Source organism: Crinia signifera, chromosome 1 (assembly GCF_055691185.1).
Source record: "Crinia signifera chromosome 1, ASM5569118v1, whole genome shotgun sequence".
Taxonomy (NCBI): domain Eukaryota; kingdom Metazoa; phylum Chordata; class Amphibia; order Anura; family Myobatrachidae; genus Crinia; species Crinia signifera.
Genome location: NC_139217.1, coordinates 6,935,000 through 6,954,741, shown reverse-complemented (window position 1 = coordinate 6,954,741; position 19,742 = coordinate 6,935,000). Strand labels below are relative to the sequence as shown.

At 44.1% G+C, this 19,742-nt stretch overlaps 1 protein-coding gene across 1 annotated transcript in view; it reads left to right on the top strand.

The window, feature by feature from the left end:
* Positions 1-364: 364 nt before the first annotated feature.
* LOC146040980 (vomeronasal type-2 receptor 26-like) overlaps positions 365-19,742 on the top strand; it is a 37,785-nt gene continuing 18,407 nt past the window's right edge. Inside the window, exons 1-4 of the mRNA XM_083163604.1 lie at positions 365-638; positions 912-1,132; positions 2,437-2,538; positions 7,956-8,186. Coding sequence (XP_083019730.1) covers positions 365-638; positions 912-1,132; positions 2,437-2,538; positions 7,956-8,186 — 828 coding nt within the window. The remainder of the gene's footprint in view (positions 639-911; positions 1,133-2,436; positions 2,539-7,955; positions 8,187-19,742) is intronic.

Sequence of the window (19,742 nt, the reverse complement as noted above, 5' to 3'; positions counted from 1 at the left end):
CCAGCCGCTGTTGATTTGCGCACCACACATATTTTCCATTTTTCTAGTTTTTACAATTGGAAACTCAACCTACACAAATTCTCATGACAACTAAGAAGAAAATAAAATTTTCAGCATAAACAATCCATCTCTACTGCTAGTGTCTTTGACACTTTTCTTGCCAAAACTTCCCGATCAAACTTCGACCCACCGTCTCAAAATAGTTCTTTGAAGACTTTCACTAGATTGATCGATGAGTCGATGGATCGTTTTGTTGCGACTCCATACACTATAAGACCCAACATGATGAAAGAAGAGATTAATGCTCTCAAATCTTTGGAACAGGAAAAAACGAGTGATACGACCGGCCGACAAAGGCGGAGCTATGGTAATCATGAACTTAGAGGACTATGTGGCTGACATCATGGGACAGCTCTCGGATAAAGAAGTATACAAGTTGCTCCCAAGAGATCCCACTGGGGGATTCCAAAAGGAACTTTTTAGTATCTTGGATAGAGCATTACTGCATAAGCTTCTACCAGAGAAAGTAGTCCAGGTCTTGAAAACTACACATCCTGTAGTCCCGGTCTTCTATACCCTGCCTAAGTTGCATAAGAACTGTGAGAAGCCGCCAGGATGCCTGATAATCTCGGCCAGGGGTTCATTGTTGCAGTCAGTGTCCCAGATGCTTGACAGCATCCTCCAGCCGCTTCTTCTCTAAGAGGATTCCTTCATTAAAGACACCAATACCTTCCTGTTGTGACTCAAGGACATTGGCACCCTACCTCCTGGGGCGTTACTCTGCTGTCTTGATGTATGCAGCCTCTATATGTAAATCCCCCACGAGGGAGGCCTCAGAGCTATGAAGAACTTCTTGATCAAACATTTGGATCCTTTATTGTTTAACCATGAACTTTTTCTTTCCCTTTTAGAGCTTACGTTGTTCCGTAACTACTTTTTGTTTAATGGACAGTACTACATTCAACTAAGAGGGTGTGCCATGGGGTCATCCGTGGCCCCCTCTTTTGCGAATGTGTACATGTTTGCCCAGGGGGCCGACCTGTTCTTCACCAACCAGGACTGTTGCGGGCACGTCATGATGTATATCTGTTACATTGATGACGTGTTCCTCATCTGGACTGGGGGGGGAGAGGTTTGTGCACCTTATATAGACCATCAATGCAACTAGTCAGTTCATCAAATTTACATATTCTGCTAGTGAATCTTAGGCAAATTTTCTTGATGTGTTTATTACAGTTGACAAAGGTGTTATTGGTACTGGTAGATATTCTAAAGTTACTGATAGAAACACTTTGTTAAGAGCATCCAGCCATCATACCCCTTCTTTAAAGCGGGGACTGCCACTTTCACAGATGCTGCAGGTTGCCAGGTTAACCAGCACTAGGGAACATTTACCAGCTGATTTGGACCTTATGGTCCACAAGTTTAATGCCAGAGGGTATGAGCTGGGACCCTTGTTGGTACAAAAACAACAGGTTCTAGATTTGGACCCCAAGTCTCTGTGAATACCGAAACAGAGACAAAGGGAGAAAAGAATCCCGTGGGTTCATGAATTTTTGTTATCTAGTCCGTTGGTTCAGAGGGCATCTAGGGCCTTGTGGCCTTTAGTCCAAACAAACAAAGAACTTGCGGGTCTGAGAGACCACAAACCCTTGCTGGCTTACACTAGGGGGAGAAATTTATGAGATCGGCTGGTACATGCCGACATTACCAATTACCAACCAGTTATCCCCCCAATGTGTACATTAAACCTCCGGGATGTTAAAGCTGTGGCATCTGTGCTATGTGCAAATTTATGGTCAGCTGCAAAGTCTTTGAACATCCTCATTGCGCAAAAAAGTACGATATTCGCTCAGTGTTGACGTGTACATCTACTCATGTCATATACATCATCATTTGCCCATGTGGCTTGAGATACGTATGCCAAACTACTCATAAGTTCAAAGAGAGGATGGCGGCCCATCGGTCATCCATCCACCTTACTCTTAAGGGGAAGGAGATGGACCAACCTGTCCCTAGACATTTTAAACAAGCTGGCCACTCCCTAGAATCACTTTGATATTACATTATTGACCAGGTTCCCCCCATGGCTAAGGGAGGAGATAGAGCCAAAAAGCTCTTTATCAAGGAGACACAATGGATACTGAGACTTGGGACTATCATACCCGGAGGTCTCAATGACAAAATAAACTGGAATAGTTTAGCTTAACCCGCTTGTTTATCTGTCAGCTTTTATTAGTCAGTTTTTCCTATTGGAGCATCATTCAACCAAAAAGTCTTCCACGTAATAATATGCCACCCAGTATGATTAGATTTGTTCTTGTAATTTCTCTGTATGTTTTTCTGATTTTTCTAGCAGTGTTATTTATTCTCACTGTTATTTCCATTATGGTTATTATAGGTCTTAATGTGGTGTTTCTTTCTGCTTTAACACAGGCTTACAATCGCCTATGCCAGTCCCCCAGTGACAAAAGGAGCCGTCAGGCTGACTGGTGGAACGCGGAAGTTAGCAGCTGGAACACAGGAAGCTGCGCTCCGGTGACAGCGTCCGGCGAACTACAGGAAGCAGGATGAGGCAACGCTGGGAGGACGGGCGGGGGCGTGGCTCTTTTTTAAATGCAGGTATGTATAAATCTGTGTTTGTTCAATGCCACACTTGTTGTCCACTGTTCTTGTAAGGGCTGTTATCCTGACGACGGGGATGTTTCCCCGAAAGCACTTGAATTTTTGCCATGCCCTAACTACACTTGTTTCATCTACTCATCCATGTGCCTCCTTCATTGGAACCCTATGTGATTGATAATGGAGTGCATCGGGCCGTTGCTGAGAGGAGATTGGGAGTGCCAGCAAAACACGGCATATATATATATATATATATATCCGATGGCCGGGCCGGCACTCATGCCTTGAAGGTGTGTCTGCACCGGTGCCTTCCAATGTAAATGGGAAAGTGAAGAATGGCGGCACTCGTAGACCTGTGTAAACTTGATTTTTACAAAAGCATTAAACAGTGCATCAAATAAACCAACGTTTCGGGGATTCAACACTGTTTCAAGGTGCAGAAAGGGTCGCGATGCAGTCTAGTACTAAAAGCACAGGCAGCACAGACTTTATGTGCTGTGCGATGGGATGTGCATGGGAGCGCGCATCTCATCGCTCTGCCCTGTCACACCATGTATCGGCACCTAGACACAATGTCAGTCCCTATATCTCATGGTACGGCAGGATCAGTACTATTAGAATATAAATACTGTCACATCTATTGGGGCTAATTCAGGCCAGGAATTTGCATGGCTAGCATCCAGACAAGCATCCAGACAAGAATCTAGCATTCCCCACTAGAGGGAAATCCCAAATGAATGTGCTCGCTGTGTGAATGGATGTGTACACATCCATCGCAGCCTAGCAAATATGTCCAAAACCATCACATGATTCTTACACTGGGCACAGTAATCACAGGCTCAGAGTAGCCGGAGACTTACACGGTGGTGTGATGGGAAAAGGCGTATCCGGCCTGGTGCTGACGTCACGCACCCTCCCCTAATACAGGCATATCCGGCCTGGTGCTGACGTCACACACCCTCCCCTAATACAGGTGAATCCGGCCTGGTGCTGACGTCACACACCCTCCCCTAATACAGGTATATCCGGCCTGGTGCTGACGTCACACACCCTCCCCTAATACAGGTATTTCCGGCCTGGTGCTGACATCACACACCCTCCCCTAATACAGGCATATCTGGCCTGGAGCTGACATCACGCACCCTCCCCTAATACAGGTATATCCAGCATGGTGCTGACATCACACACCCTCCCCTAATACAGGTATATCCGGCCTGGTGCTGACGTCACACAAACTCCCCTAATACAGGTATATCCGGCCTGGTGCTGACGTCACACTCCCTCCCCTAATACAGGTATATCCGGCCTGGTCCTGACATCACACACCCTCCCCTAATACAGGCATATCTGGCCTGGTGCTGACATCACACACCCTCCCCTAATACAGGTATATCTGGCCTGGAGCTGACATCACACACCCTCCACTAATACAGGTATATCTGGCCTGGAGCTGACATCACACACCCTCCCCTAATACAGATATATCCGGCCTGGTGCTGACGTCACACACCCTCTCTTAATACAGGTATATCTGGCCTGGTGCTGACATCACACACCCTCCCCTAATACAGGTATATCTGGCCTGGTGCTGACATCACACACCTTCCCCTAATACAGGTATATCTGGCCTGGAGCTGACATCACACACCCTCCCCTAATACAGGCATATCCGGCCGGGTGCTGACAGCACACACTCTCCCCTAATACAGGTATATCTGGCCTGGTACTGACATCACACACCTTCCCCTAATACAGTTATATCCGGCCTGGTGCTGACGTCACACACCCTCCCCTAATACAGGTATATCCGGCCTGGTGCTGACGTCACACACTCTCCCCTAATACAGGTATATCTGGCCTGGTGCTGACATCACACACCCTCCCCTAATACAGGCATATCCGGCCTAGTGCTGACATCCCACACCCTCCCCTAATACAAGTATATACGGCCTGGTGCTGATGTTACACACCCTCCCCTAATACAGGTACATCCGGCCTGGTGCTGACATCACACACCCTCCCCTAATACAGGTATATCCGGCCTGGAGCTGACATCACACACCCTCCCCTAATACAGGTATATCCGGCCTGGTGCTGACATCACACACCCTCCCCTAATACAGGTATATCTGGCCTGGAGCTGACATCACACACCCTCCCCTAAAACGCATTATCCCAGACACTCTTGCCTATTTTCCTGGCACACCTCCATTTTCTCCATTGGGATCAGGTCTGAATTGGGCCCATTAAACATGATTTCAGACTTTGTCTATAACTGTCCCGGTTTCGGCTTTGGACTCTGTGCAAGCACTTTGTAAACATTTTGTCTGGTACCTTGTACATTTCCTGTAAGCAATTGAATTCCTACTACTGTGTAACCTACAAACATTGTGGACTGTACCACATGCAACTACTCCATTCTGAGGTTCTAGAGCAGGTTCTGGAGCAGCTTCAGGATTACACAGGTCTCAGGCAATGCGCTGCACAGCAGTATTTGGTGAATATGTTAGTTGACCTTATTATCTCTCTAATACAAATGAACTGCACTACAGGTCTCCCTATTATGTGCTGTCCATAGGCGAATCTAAAATAATGGTAATGGGTGGTCCCAGATCTAGGCATCACAGCAGGGGGACTTTTGCGTGGCGCGGCCGTGCGCCAAAAAGGGGGCGTGGCCTCATGGGAAGGAGGCGTGGAATCACAAAAAGGGGTGTGGTATTACACTTTAGACCATACACAGTAATGCCCATTACACATTTTAGCAAACTCCGTAATACCCATTTCACATAAAGCCATAACGCCATAAGGCCAATCACACATAAGGCCACACACCATAATGCCCATTACACATTGTGCCACACATCATGATGCCCATTACATACTATATAACAAACCGTAATGTCCATTACATATTTGCCACATAAGTGCTGCTTACCTACGTGCTCATTGCTAGGGGGTTCTTGCTTGATGGCACCATAGTACTCATTACACATGATGCCGCACACCAAAGTACCCATTACATATGATGCCGCACACCATAGTACCAATTACATATGATGCCGCACACCATAGTACCCATTACACATGATGCCGCACACCATAGTACCCATTACACATGATGCCGCGCACATAATGCCCCTTACATATGATGCTGCACACTGTAATGCCCCTTACACATTAAGCCACACATTATGCGTAATGCCCCCACATACCACCACTTGTAGCGTCCGTTAAGCAATGCCCCCAAAAGTGCCACTTGCTGTAAATTTTTATATGAGCCTTCACTGCTGCTGCAGGGAGAGATGGAGAGCGGTGCAGCTGCTTCTATGGGGAGTGGAGCAGAGCGCAGCACAGAGCATGCTCCCACTCTCCTCCTGGTGTCCCCTCTAGCCGAGTGGACATTTGAAATATTGTGAGCGCTGTTGTTGTGCGTGACATCGGGTCAGCACGCTGTGTGCCGGCACCACATGATTAAAGGGGGGGGCGGGCTGAGGTGAAAGCGGGGAGAAGAATTGGGGCGGAAGCTGCAGGGGTGACAGTCATTGACAGCTGGGCAGAGAGCAGGGGGCTGCCCGGCTGTATTCAGAGCACTTCAGGTCACGGCTGTTTGAAATAATACCCCATTCACAACAGAAAATGCAGGGATTTACCTGGGAATATGGTCCCAGAATCACCAGCCTAGTCCCTGAATTTTCTGGTGTGAGGGGGAAAGACAACCACTCCCCTCTTCCTACCCCCCTTTAACCAACCAGCTATATCTTCGGAACCAACTGACCCATTTACATGAGACCAGTATCATATTGAAGAACTTTTGAGTTGGCTTCAAATAATTTTGGTCCCGTGAAACTGGGCTGTTTGGTTACAGAGAAATTTGCCCTCAAAGAACATAAACAGTCATGAAATTACATTTAAGAAATAAAAAAAAAAAAGTTTAACCTCAATATCCCTATAACCAATTAACCCATATGGATCCAGCCTGGTATCAGATTGAAGGCCCAGCAATTTGGGTTCGACTGAGATCAACCTCGAGCTTCAGTGATGCCGAAGGGGGAACTGGCAGCCGTTGAACTGGGTGGAGGTCGGAATTAGCGGGTCCCATGTTATCCTATAGGGAAAACATTCCAGCTTTGCCTGGCAGTATCTCCGATTCCCAGGGGGCTAGAGACACGGGGCTGGGCTCGTTGGAAAGCCCCATCCCAAAGCACCCTGGACCACCCCCTAGATTCGCCTATGGTGCTGTACATGGAGTGTTCTAAGAAATACATATCTGTTAGCAATGGTATGCCAGTAGCTTAAAAATGGGAAAATGAGTGGGAGATATGAGAATGCACACAGCCTACAGTATGTTATAACCTGGCCTCTATACTTCTGCCAATTGTCAGGGCTACGATTAAGCACCAAACATACATTTTTTTTTATATATATATATATTAGTAGATATTAGAATCATGTGACTGACCACTGCCACGATTGTGCTACATGGTGCGAGAGTTGTGATCCAACTGCATGCAACTCCTGCACCCCCAATATCCAAGTCCTGTACCCCCAGTACACAAGTATTGCACCCCCAGGACACAAATTTTGCCTATTTACTCCATTTCAAGGGAATGATCAAAGCACACCTATATCTTGCACTGATGATTCAAAAATTATAGATTTTTAGTTTTGATCAGCTTTATCTTGATACAGTAGCTTGAGATGAAACAAAGTGTAGGTTAATTGGGAGTTTCCACTACATAATGCTGCAGTTTAATGACAGTTGGCTAAGTAAAATTTCATCAACCTGCCCAGTGGTAGCAGACTCTTCTTCCAAGTTCTCTGTGTGGGCGGATATGTTTTCAATCAGTGCACTGGACCAGAGAGCAGCTACCAGGAAGAAGAGACAGGAGCTTTACATTGAGGTGTTAGAATGTGAGCTTAGAAAGTGCAGCACTTGTTCTATTATGCCTGTGTATTTATTTATTTATTTATTTATTTATTTATTATGGTATGTTTAAACTTTTCTGACAAATTATTATTATTTTTTAAATGTATGAGACAGCCCATACTATCTAACATCTATTGTGTACAATAGTAATACTGTATACCATACAGTACCCAGTGTATATGAAAACATTTACATTAATGTCCAGGGTTATTATTGAGACCTTCTACCGCTCCACCAGAATCCCACACTTCCTCCAATGTTCTGCAGGGTGGGAGATTGTGAACTGTATTCTGAAACTCCCCTATTGAAATCCTGTGTTTGCCCCTGAACCTATTGCTCTACATTGATATATTACACAAAAATCGTTAAATTATTGTCTCTTATTGTTTTTCTAACCCTTTGAAAGCGGCACTACATGAAAAACCTTCATTTCACCGATCCCAATGGGGAAGAGATGGTCTTTAATGAGAGAGGAGATCTGCCCTCTATGTGGTTTTTAGCAAACTTAGTTATTTACAGTACGACCAATCAACAGGAGCCTGTTGCACTATCCATCACCAATATTGAAGATCTATTGCTAAACGATGGAGAAGAATCTTATATTGGAACTGGAAATATAACATGGAAAAAAGGCACGGTAAGAGATTATCAAATACTGTACATTATAGGGACTCAGACGGCTCCGTTGTTTGGGTAGAGGATTGATGATAAGGATTGTTTTCTTCCCAGTAATGAAAGTTCTGTTGATGATGTAGCCAGGGTACTGAAAGTGAGCTTCAGCAGGAATGACCCCACTCATGATGCCAAACTTCAGAAATGTCTAGCATAAATGAAGGAAACCAACTGGACAATGACATATTCAAAAACAATTGAAAATAAACTGTCTTTCCAAGCACTGTTACATTTAACATACAACAGCATTTACCATGTATTAACACCTTGATGAGATTACTATATATTCATTTTAGTGAAATATACGGGAAATCTTGGCCAAGTTGCTACCAAGTGCCACCTTTGGATTGCTTAAGTGAATAAAGTCAAGGGATTTAACAAAATAGGAAAAAGGTTCTTAGATATACAGTATATTTACGTTTCGATGTAATGTCACATCTTTGTCATGTGCAAAGAAAATGTCCTTTTTTTGGACATGACGAAGATATGACATGAAAATGTTTGCACAACAAATGCTGATGTTTGTTGTTTATTTGAGTGCCGCCATACCCCTGACTCTACTTTCGGCTCCATTCATTTGTGCAGCCATGAAGGGCACCGCAGTGTATTTATATACATTTCTTCTATAAATGCTTGACTTAATCTGTGGTGTTTGTTGGATTTACACCACAGATTAAGTCAAGGTGTGCATACAGTTTATTAAACCAAACCACCTATCGGTTAAAACTCATTCACAATGGTTTCCTAATAGACTCAAAATTTGATGAAATGTGTGCTGGAATTTTACTCCTTTTCCCTCTCTAAACCTGTTCGTACTCATGATTTTCAATTTTGGTCTCAAATTTTAAAATAATATGTATTCAGATGTATCTACTTTTGTGAACATTGCATATATTTCACTGTATCATAATTTACAGTTTATCGGTTCATCATCTTTGCCCCTGAGGCAAACGAAATGCGTTGAAATCTATACGTCAACCGATTAATATCTGCTGACAAATTGGCACACTGTCATTTCTACTGCCGATTTGTATTTGTGAAGTGGACTTACTTTCCATTTTGCCCAAAGGGCAATTTTTTTTATTTTTATGAAATTAATGTTTTAATGTATTAAATATTTTTGTTATACAGTTGTTGAACAATCTCTTAGCGCCCTCTGAAACCTCATTATATATATATATATATATATATATATATATATATATATATATATATATATATATACGTAGAAGTAGGCCTGGCACTCCTCCAGCAATGTAAGGGGCCCAGGTGCCTTCTGGAACAGCGATGTACAGGTGTTGATAGGAGAAAACAAACGCGGCACTCTGGGAATTTTTAGAAAAAACGTGTATTGTAGCAAAAATAGCTTCCAACGTTTCGGGGTCTGTATCACCCCTTTGTCAAGGATTACTGTGCAATAAGATATAAATCAATGTGCTTACCTTTATCACAAAGTGAGAGGGTGAGCAGGTCACGTTTGCGGGCGTGCTGGGATCAAACAGGAAATGGAACGAAGGTGGTAGGCGGCGGATATCCTGCCTATGACACGCTGTGTGGAGCGCAAGCTCCAGGTTACTATGGTGATCGTTAAAGGAGACTCGCGGAAGCGCATTACCTGCTTTGATCTCAGATTTACCCAGGCGTGACTGGTTCACCCTGTAGTGCATAACATAATTGTGCATGTACATTTGATAATAACACAAAGTGATACAATAAGATGCATCCAACAGCGCGATGCAAAGAAGTGCAAAATAAATACAGTGCATAATAATAACCAAAACGAGTAAAGCACACTGTTAAGAAAGAAACACCCACTCCGAATTATCTCAGTATTATAGAGTTGTTAGTAGAAGTTTGTACTATCTGATGTCGGCATGTTGCATATGTCCAAAACCAAAGTGTAAACGAGGGACAAATAAATGTAATGAAAGGAGCAGTATAGTGAGATAAGCAGGAGAAGAAATAAAGCACACTACTATATCTCCAACCATCGATTGGATTTCACTATGTCATCAGGGAAAAATATATATTTATAATTGGGACAAAGTAATTTAATAGAAAAGGGTGCAGGGATAGTAAGAAATAAGCGAAGAAGAAGAACAAGCACACATAAAGAAGTCCAAAGGACTATTCTAAAAGAGTCATTTTGTAGACATACTCTATAGAAGAATATCAGTGTTATCATGGTGTATCCTGTTATCTGCTATGATGTGGATATAAATCATCAATGTTAGCATATTGTATAGGTCCAAACACAAATAATAACTGTGGGACAAATAAATCAAATGAAGGGAGCAGAATAGTAAGATGAGCCGGAGATGAAAGAAAGCACACTGTGTTATCTTCAAGTACCCCCTGGAAGTAACTATAATTCTCTTTAGGGAAAACTAAGATTAATGTAGGGAGAAATTAACCAATCGGAAATGGGTGCAGGGATAGTAAGCAAAGCGGAGAAGAAGAAAAAGCACTCTCATAAGGATAATCATAATCCTGGAATAGTTTTAGAGACTTAGCGGACAACATATGTCTATCTAATAACAAGTCAACTCTAAGAGGCACCCTTGATGGAGTGTCTAGGAGGAATAACTGAATATATCTAATGGGGACAAAACAATATATAATCGGAAGGGGGAAAAGTGATAGTAAGATAAGCAGAGAGAAGAAAAAGCACACAAATGTCCTTGTTGAGGTTAGGTTATACTTATAACTGCTAGAGTAATTGTAGCACCAAGGAAATATAAAAGGATAGAAAGATAGATGGAGGAAAGAAAGCACACTACTGAAAGCCCAATGTTAAGCTTCTTCATCAATAGTTGGGTCAATTTATAAGAAAATCGCATAGCTGAACTTATCATTAAGCCCATGTGGTTTGACACTGTTCAGTTTGTGTATCCATGTTGCCTCTCTCTTCAGTAGAAGTCCATCTCTGTCACCTCGGCGTAACGATTCAGGGATGTGATCAATGACCATATGTTTCAAATCATTAAGGGTATGTCCCATCTGGGCAAAGTGCTTGGCCACTGGCTGCTCATTTTCTTTGCCGCTAAGAGCCTTATTAATCGAGGACCCGTGGAGGGCCATTCTAGTGCGTAGTGTTCTGATAGTTTTCCCAATGTACAGCAATTTGCATGGGCATTGAATGACATAAATCAGGTGAGTAGTGGTGCACCTGACAACATGTCTGATAGGAAAAGATCTCCCATCTGTTGGGTGATGGAACCTGGATCCAGTTATCATATGTTGACATGTGGTGCAATGTAGACATTTGTAGCATCCACTTGGGCGTTGTAGAAAGCCAGTCTCGGTTGTTGTAATACTCTTGGAAAAACCTGTGATGTCTCTGTGAACGATCTTATCGCTGATGTTACTGCCCCTTGTGTGACAAATTAGGGGTGTTTTGTCACGCAGACTGGTAAGACTTTTATCACTCCTTATGATAGGCCACATTGCCCTGGAGGCTCTTGGGAGAACATACGAGGCTGTATTGAATTTCGTCACGAATGGTAAAGCATTGTCACGTTGGTTTTTTTTGGTGTTGGCTGACAGCAAGGACTTTCTGGACATCTTCAGTACCTCCAATTTCTGGGTCTGCAGGGTATCACTTTTATAGCCTCTTGCCTCAAACTTGGTTATCATGTCGTCTAGCACTTTAGGCAGTTCTTGGGCATTGCTGACGATCCTTGCTGCTCTCATCATTTGGGACCTTGGTAAGGCTTTCTTTAACTAGGTAGGATGGAAGCTATTACCTCTGAGTACATTGTTTTTATCGGTCGGTTTGATGAACAGACTTGTGGTGATACACCCTTCAGCAATCTTGATTTGCACATCCAGATAATTAATCGTGCTCAATGATGATTGGTGGGTAAATTTAACGGGGGAGTCCCTTCTGTTGATATTCTCCATCAAGAGGTCAAATTCATCATTGCTGCCCCCCCATAGCATGAACAAGTCATCTATGTAGCGTGTGATTAGAATGATCTTACCACTGGCTTCAGGGTTATCAATAAACATAGATTTGGTCTCCTGGAACATATAAATGTTTGCGAAGGAAGGGGAAACATTACTTCCCATTGAACACCCCGATAATTGCTTGTAGAAGCCACCATTGAACAGGAAGTAATTTTTGGTGAGAGTTAATCTCAGCAGATCTAAGAACAAATCATGATTGAGATCTTGCATATCAGTGGATCTCAGGAAAGATTTCATCGCTTGCAAGCCATCACTGTGGGGGATGCAGGTATACAGACTACTGACGTCCATGACGCACAGTAGTGTGTTCGGTGGTACAGTCTGAAACTTATTAAGGGTATTGAGAAAGTCTGTTGTGTCTTCTATATAAGTAGGCTGGCTTTTGATGAGAGGCTGTAATATCCCGTCCAGAAACTGGGAGATAGGCTGGAAAATTGAATTGCGGGCTGATATTATTGGACGCCCGGGTGGATCCTGAAGATTTTTAATCATCATTGAGCACCATTAATTATCTGGATGTGCAAATCAAGATTGCTGAAGGGTGTATCACCACGAGTCTGTTCATCAAACCGACCGATAAAAACAATGTACTCAGAGGTAATAGCTTCCATCCTACCTCGTTAAAGAAAGCCTTACCAAGGTCCCAAATGATGAGAGCAGCAAGGATCGTCAGCAATGCCCAAGAACTGCCTAAAGTGCTAGACGACATGATAACCAAGTTTGAGGCAAGAGGCTATAAAAGTGATACCCTGCAGACCCAGAAATTGGAGGTACTGGAGATGTCCAGAAAGTCCTTGCTGTCAGCCAACACCAAAAAAAACCAATGTGACAATGCTTTACCATTCGTGACGAAATTCAATACAGCCTCGTATGTTCTCCCAAGAGCCTCCAGGGCACTGTGGCCTATCATAAGGAGTGATAAAAGTCTTACCAGTCTGCGTGACAAAACACCCCTAATTTGTCACACAAGGGGCAGTAACATCAGCGATAAGATCGTTCACAGAGACATCACAGGTTTTTCCAAGAGTATTACAACAACCGAGACTGGCTTTCTACAACGCCCAAGTGGATGCTACAAATGTCTACATTGCACCACATGTCAACATATGATAACTGGATCCAGGTTCCATCACCCAACAGATGAGAGATCTTTTCCTATCAGACATGTTGTCAGGTGCACCACTACTCACCTGATTTATGTCATTCAATGCCCATGCAAATTGCTGTACGTTGAGAAAACTATCAGAACACTACGCACTAGAATGGCCCTCCACAGGTCCTCGATTAATAAGGCTCTTAGCGGCAAAGAAAATGAGCAGCCAGTGGCCAAGCACTTTGCCCAGATGGGACATGCCCTTAATGATTTGAAACATATGGTCATTGATCACATCCCTGAATCGTTACGCCGAGGTGACAGAGATGGACTTCTACTGAAGAGAGAGGCAACATGGATACACAAACTGAACAGTGTCAAACCACATGGGCTTAATGATAAGTTCAGCTATGCGATCTTCTTATAAATTGACCCAACTATTGATGAAGAAGCTTAACATTGGGCTTTCAGTAGTGTGCTTTCTTTCCTCCATCTATCTTTCTATCCTTTTATATTTCCTTGGTGCTACAATTACTCTAGCAGTTATAAGTATAACCTAACCTCAACGAGGACATTTGTGTGTGTGTAGTGTGCTGTGTGTATCTGTGCTATGTTTAAGTGTGTGTTTTGTGTATTGTACTGTTTTTGGGTGTGTGTTGTAGTGAATGTGGGTGTGTGTTGTACTGTGAGTGTTGTGTTGTGTGTATCTGCCGAATGTGTACATTTGTGATGTGTGCTACGTATATATGTGTGTGTAGTGTGCTTTGCGTATCCTGGCAATGTTTATGTGTGTGTGTTCTGTGTGTTTGTTGTACTGTTTTTGGGTGTGTGTTGTAGTGTGTATGCATTTGTATTGTACTGCATGTGGTGTGTTGTGTGTGTGTGTATCTGTACAATGTGTAAGTGTGTGAGGTGCTCTATGTATAAATGTGTGTGTTGTGTGCTATGTGTGTATATGTGGTGTACTGTGTGTGTGTGTGCGTGTACAATGTGTATGTGTGTGTGTGTGTGTTGTGTGGTCTAGGTATATCCTCAATTATTTCCTAATTGTTTAAAGCCTTCACCATAATGTTAGAATGTGTCATTCATACTCAATGACAGCAATGAAATCAGGGGCCTTATTCTGATCGGTGCGGCCCGATCAGAATATGCGGCCGCAACCGTGCAGGCGAATCCCCGCCTTCCATACGGATCGCCACCTGCCGTCCGTACGCGGATATGTGGCGATCCGCATGAAATTGGACGGGGATACGCCTCCTCCGTCTTGGAAGCAGCCCCTGCATTCGATGGTCGCCGATCATCGAATGCAGGGCCGCACGCTCCACCAGGTCCCGCAACACAAGACCACACGGACACTTGTCCGTGTGAAATCATGTATGGGGGCGGGCAGCTGACATCCGGCGATGTCAGATGCCCGCCCCGTACCCACGCGTCACGGCCTCATTACCATGCATACGCCCCGCGTTTGCATGGGAATGCCCATGAAACGCGGGGCGTATGCATAGGGTAATGAGGCTAAGTAGCCCCTCACGCCCCTCTACGCCCCCTGTGCGGCGTATAAAGAATCTGTGCGGCGAAATCGCCTGCACATGCGCAGAGTGACCTCTGCACATGCGCAGACGATCAACATCGGCGGTCCGTCCGCATGCGGGAATATCCGCACCGATCAGAATAAGGCCCCAGGTGTGGAGTTGTTCCTTCGCAAACGGTTTCCCAGATCATCGATCTTTTCCCCAGAACACCAATGAAGGAAAATTACAACTTGGTGTTTTTTAAATTTCTAAGTGAAATTTCCCAAAAACGGCTTCGAGGTGCACACCACCGGGTCCAGAGGTATCTTGTTGCTGAATTTGGTGTCTCTGAGTGCCACGGTGTGTCCGCAATGCGACGGACACGCACATAGGCGAATCTAGAATTATGGTAATGGGTGGTCCCAGATCTAGATACAATAGCGGGGAACTTTGCGCGGCGTAGCCACGCTGCAAAAAGGGGGCGTGGCCTCATGGGAAGGAGGCGTGGCATCACAACAAGGGGTGTGGTATTACACTTTAGACCATACACAGTAATGCCCATTACACATTTTAGCAAACTCCGTAATACCCATTACACATAAAGCCACACACCATAATGCCCATTACACATTGCGCCACACATCATGATGCCCATTACATACTATATAACAAACCGTAATGCCCATTACATATTTGCCACATAAGTGTTGCTTACCTACGTGCTCATTGCTAGGGGGTTCTTGCTTGATGGCACCATAGTACCCATTACACATGATGCCGCACACCATAGTACCCATTACACATGATGCCGCACACCATAGTACCCATTACAAATGATGCTGCACACATAATGTCCCTTACACATGATGCTGCACACATAATGCCACTTACACATGATGCTGCACACTGTAATGCCCCTTACACATTAAGCGACACATTATGCGTAATGCCCCCACATACTGCCACTTGTAGCGTCCCTTAAGCAATGCCCCCAAAAGTGCCACTTACTGTAAATCTTTATATGAGCCTTCGCTGCTGCTACAGGGAGAGATGGAGAGCGGTGCAGCTTCTTCTATGGGGAGAGGAGCAGAGTGCAGCGCAGAGCATGCTCCCACTCCCCTCCTGGTGTCCCCTCTAGCCGAGTGGACATTTTAAATATTGTGCGCACTGTTGTTGTGCGTGATGTCGGGGGAGCATGCCGGGCGCCGGCATCACATGATTAAAAGGGGGGCGGGCTGAGGTGAAAGCGGCAAGAAGAATTACAGCGGAAGCTGCAGGGGTGAAAGTCATTGACAGCTGTATTCAGAGCACTGCAGGTCACAGCTGTTTGAAATAATACCCCTTTCACAACAGAAAATGCAGGGATTTACCCGGGAATATGGCTGACCCCTTATACACCAGCCTAGTCCCTGCATTTTCTGGTGTGAGGGGGAGAGACAACCACTCCCCTCTCCATACCCCCCTTTAACCAACCAGCTATATTTTCGGAACCAACTGACCCATTTACATGAGTAATATCATATTGAAGAACTTTTGAGTTGGCTTAGAATGATTTTGGTCACGTGAAACAGGGCTGTTTGGTTCCGGAGAAATCTGCCCTCAAAGAACATAAACAGTCATAAAATTACATTTAAGAAATGAAAAAAAAAAAAACGGTTTAACCTCAATATCCCTGGAACCAATTAACCCATATGGATCCAGCCTGGTATCAGCTTGAAGGCCCAGCGATTTGGGTTCGTCTGAGATCAACCTCGAGCTTCAGTGATGCCGAAGGGGGAACTGGCAGCCATTGAACTGGGTGGGGGTCAGAATTAGCGGATCTCATGTTATCCTATAGGGAAAACGTTCCAGCTTTGCCTGGCCGTATATCTCCGGTTCCCAGGGGGCTAGAGACACGGGGCTGGACTTGTTGGAAAGCCCCATCCCTCAGCTACAAAATGGGCTAATAGGTGGTCCTGTGCACCCCCGGACCACCCCCTTGATTCGCCTATGGACACGCACACACACACACACACGCACACAGACTCTTCAACTTATTATATAGACTATTTTCTATTAAATTACTTTGTCCCAATTATAAATATATATTTTTCCCTGATGACATAGTGAAATCCAATCGATGGTTGGAGATATAGTAGTGTGCTTTATTTCTTCTCCTGCTTATCTCACTATACTGCTCCTTTCATTACATTTATTTGTCCCTCGTTTACACTTTGGTTTTGGACATATGCAACATGCCGACATCAGATAGTACAAACTTCTACTAACAACACTATAATACTCAGATAATTCGGAGTGGGTGTTTCTTTCTTAACAGTGTGCTTTAATTCTTCTACTACTTATCTTACTATACTGCTCCTTTCATTTTATTTATTTGTCCCTCGGTTACAATTTGGTTTTGGACCCATACAACTTGCCATCATGAGATTGTACCCAGTAGACCCTTGCAACCCCCTCTAATATGACATTGAACATATAATGATAGATGTCTGAGAACCGTCTTTTCTTCTATGTACTGTCCTGTGTATTATTTTTGATAATTATCACTCGTTTTGGTTATTATTATGCACTGTATTTATTTTGCACTTCTTTGCATCGCGCTGTTGGATGCATCTTATTGTATCACTTTGTGTTATTATCAAATGTACATGCACAATTATGTTATGCACTACAGGGTGAACCAGTCACGCCTGGGTAAATCTGAGATCAAAGCAGGTAATGCGCTTCCGCGAGTCTCCTTTAACGATCACCATAGTAACCTGGAGCTTGCGCTCCACACAGCGTGTCATAGGCAGGATATCCGCCGCCTACCACCTTCGTTCCATTTCCTGTTTGATCCCAGCACGCCCGCAAATGTGACCTACTCACCCTCTCACTTTGTGATAAAGGTAAGCACATTGATTTATATCTTATTGCACAATGATTGAGACAAGACAATGCAATTAATGTCACTACTGTACCTGAAGACTGTAAGAGACTCATGTTCAGTGCATTCTTTATTGCCAGCATTTGCTTTAATAGACATTGCGATTTGTGACTGTCCTATTGCTGCACCGCCGTGTGCACATCTTGCCCTTGGACATCCTGCCTTATAACTTTACTGTATTAGACACCGCCGAGTGTCAGCAATCCTCTGTCCTGTGACAGCCTGCCTCATATCTTTATTGGTTTAGACACTGCCGAGTGTCATTAATGCTTTGTACATTCTACCACCGAGTGCTCTAATATTGAATGCCTACAGTATTATATATGTGACTGCTGATGCCTACAGAGATGCTTTCTGTATAACATTGCTGCCTCAAGACATGAGGTTCTGCCTTTGATGCACAGCTACGTGCACTCATTGATGTTAATTGATTTGTTTATTTAAGTGGCGTTGCCATGAGACCAGATAACTTTGAGTGGTGCCTTCCAGTTCATTAACATTCCTGTTCACGTTCTGCACATTCTCTAGCCCCGCGAATACAGCTTACTCACGTAACTCAGTCACAGTCTTGTTACTTTATTAGTTAAATGTAGCCGCTTCCAACACTTTCACTCCTTCACTGTGTAATACGGAAGCTGCCTGACAGCTCACTGCGAGTGCTCTCGGCAGCACAGTTTGAGACCAGCCTACGTCACAGGGATTCCCTGTTGACGCGCCCCCCCCGGCTTTCTCCAGCATTCTGCACAGCGCAGAAGCGCTATTTGAAAATGGTACTGATTGACAGCTCCCTTTGAAACGGCCGCCGACGTGACTGGCGCGTTTTTTGACACAATAAAAAGGCAGTCTGTCTCAGCTGTGCCCTCACCCCTGACGAAAACTGGAAGGCATCCAGTTGAAACGGCTGTTGGGTCAGCCTTGCTGCACTACACTTTGTATAATGTTTTGAAAATACAACTTTTTTTTCTTCAACTCAAACTACGTGAGTGCTGGTCTGTTTCCTTACCTGGTTCCCAGGATAGGTAAGTGCTATATATATATATATATACAAACTCCACGTGGTGGCACTCCATATAAATAACGTCTCACACCGCAGGTAACGACAACGTTTCGAGGCTTTATTGATCACCTCTTCATCAGGTCACACAAAGAAATGACATAACATAACTACATTTATACTTACAGAGCATCAGTGTACGCCTCCAGGTTCCGGTGCTCCCACCGGCTGTGTCCGTCTCCGTCATCAACGTGCGTCGTACCGCGTCACTACGCACGGACGTAGACCCGGCGCACACGCAGGACGGCATCCGTCGCCTTGGAGCCCTAAGTAAATAAACAAAAAGCCCTTTAATACATAAATCGTGAACACCACAAAAAATACAAATATAATAAAAACAGATGCAGACATGTCCGCTGCTGAGCAACAAAACAGGATCCATTAGAACACATTATTAGGCAGTATGCTGGATGAGCAATCAATTAATAAACATCATGTTATTAAAGCATAATTTTCAAAGCCTTCTCAAGACTTATAAAGATATATTGTTAGGAGATGGAGCCCAAAAACTATTACAGGCTTGATCTACAACAATATAGACCATGGACAAAAAATAGAAAACAAAATGTCAAAATCATGATCAACAAGCAATGCAGTATTATCATCATAATGTAAATTACTGGTTATAAGTAACTGCGCAGGCCCAGTTGCTCGTTAAGACCACGGGGGGCCATAGTCCCCAGGCGATATATCCAACTGGTCTCTCGCTGCAGCAATTTCAACGATCTGTCACCCCTTCTAATTGAAGGGGGTATATGATCAATTAAAATATACCGAAGTGATGAAACATTGTGACCAGCCGGCAGGAAATGTCTTGCCACAGGCTGGTCACTCGACCCACTCTCAAGTGCATTTTTAATTGAATGATGATGGGTGGCCATCCTCTCCCGCAACGTGCGGTCTGTCTTCCCGACATAGCTACAGCCACATGGACATGTCAGGAGGTAAATAACGTACTTGGTCGTACA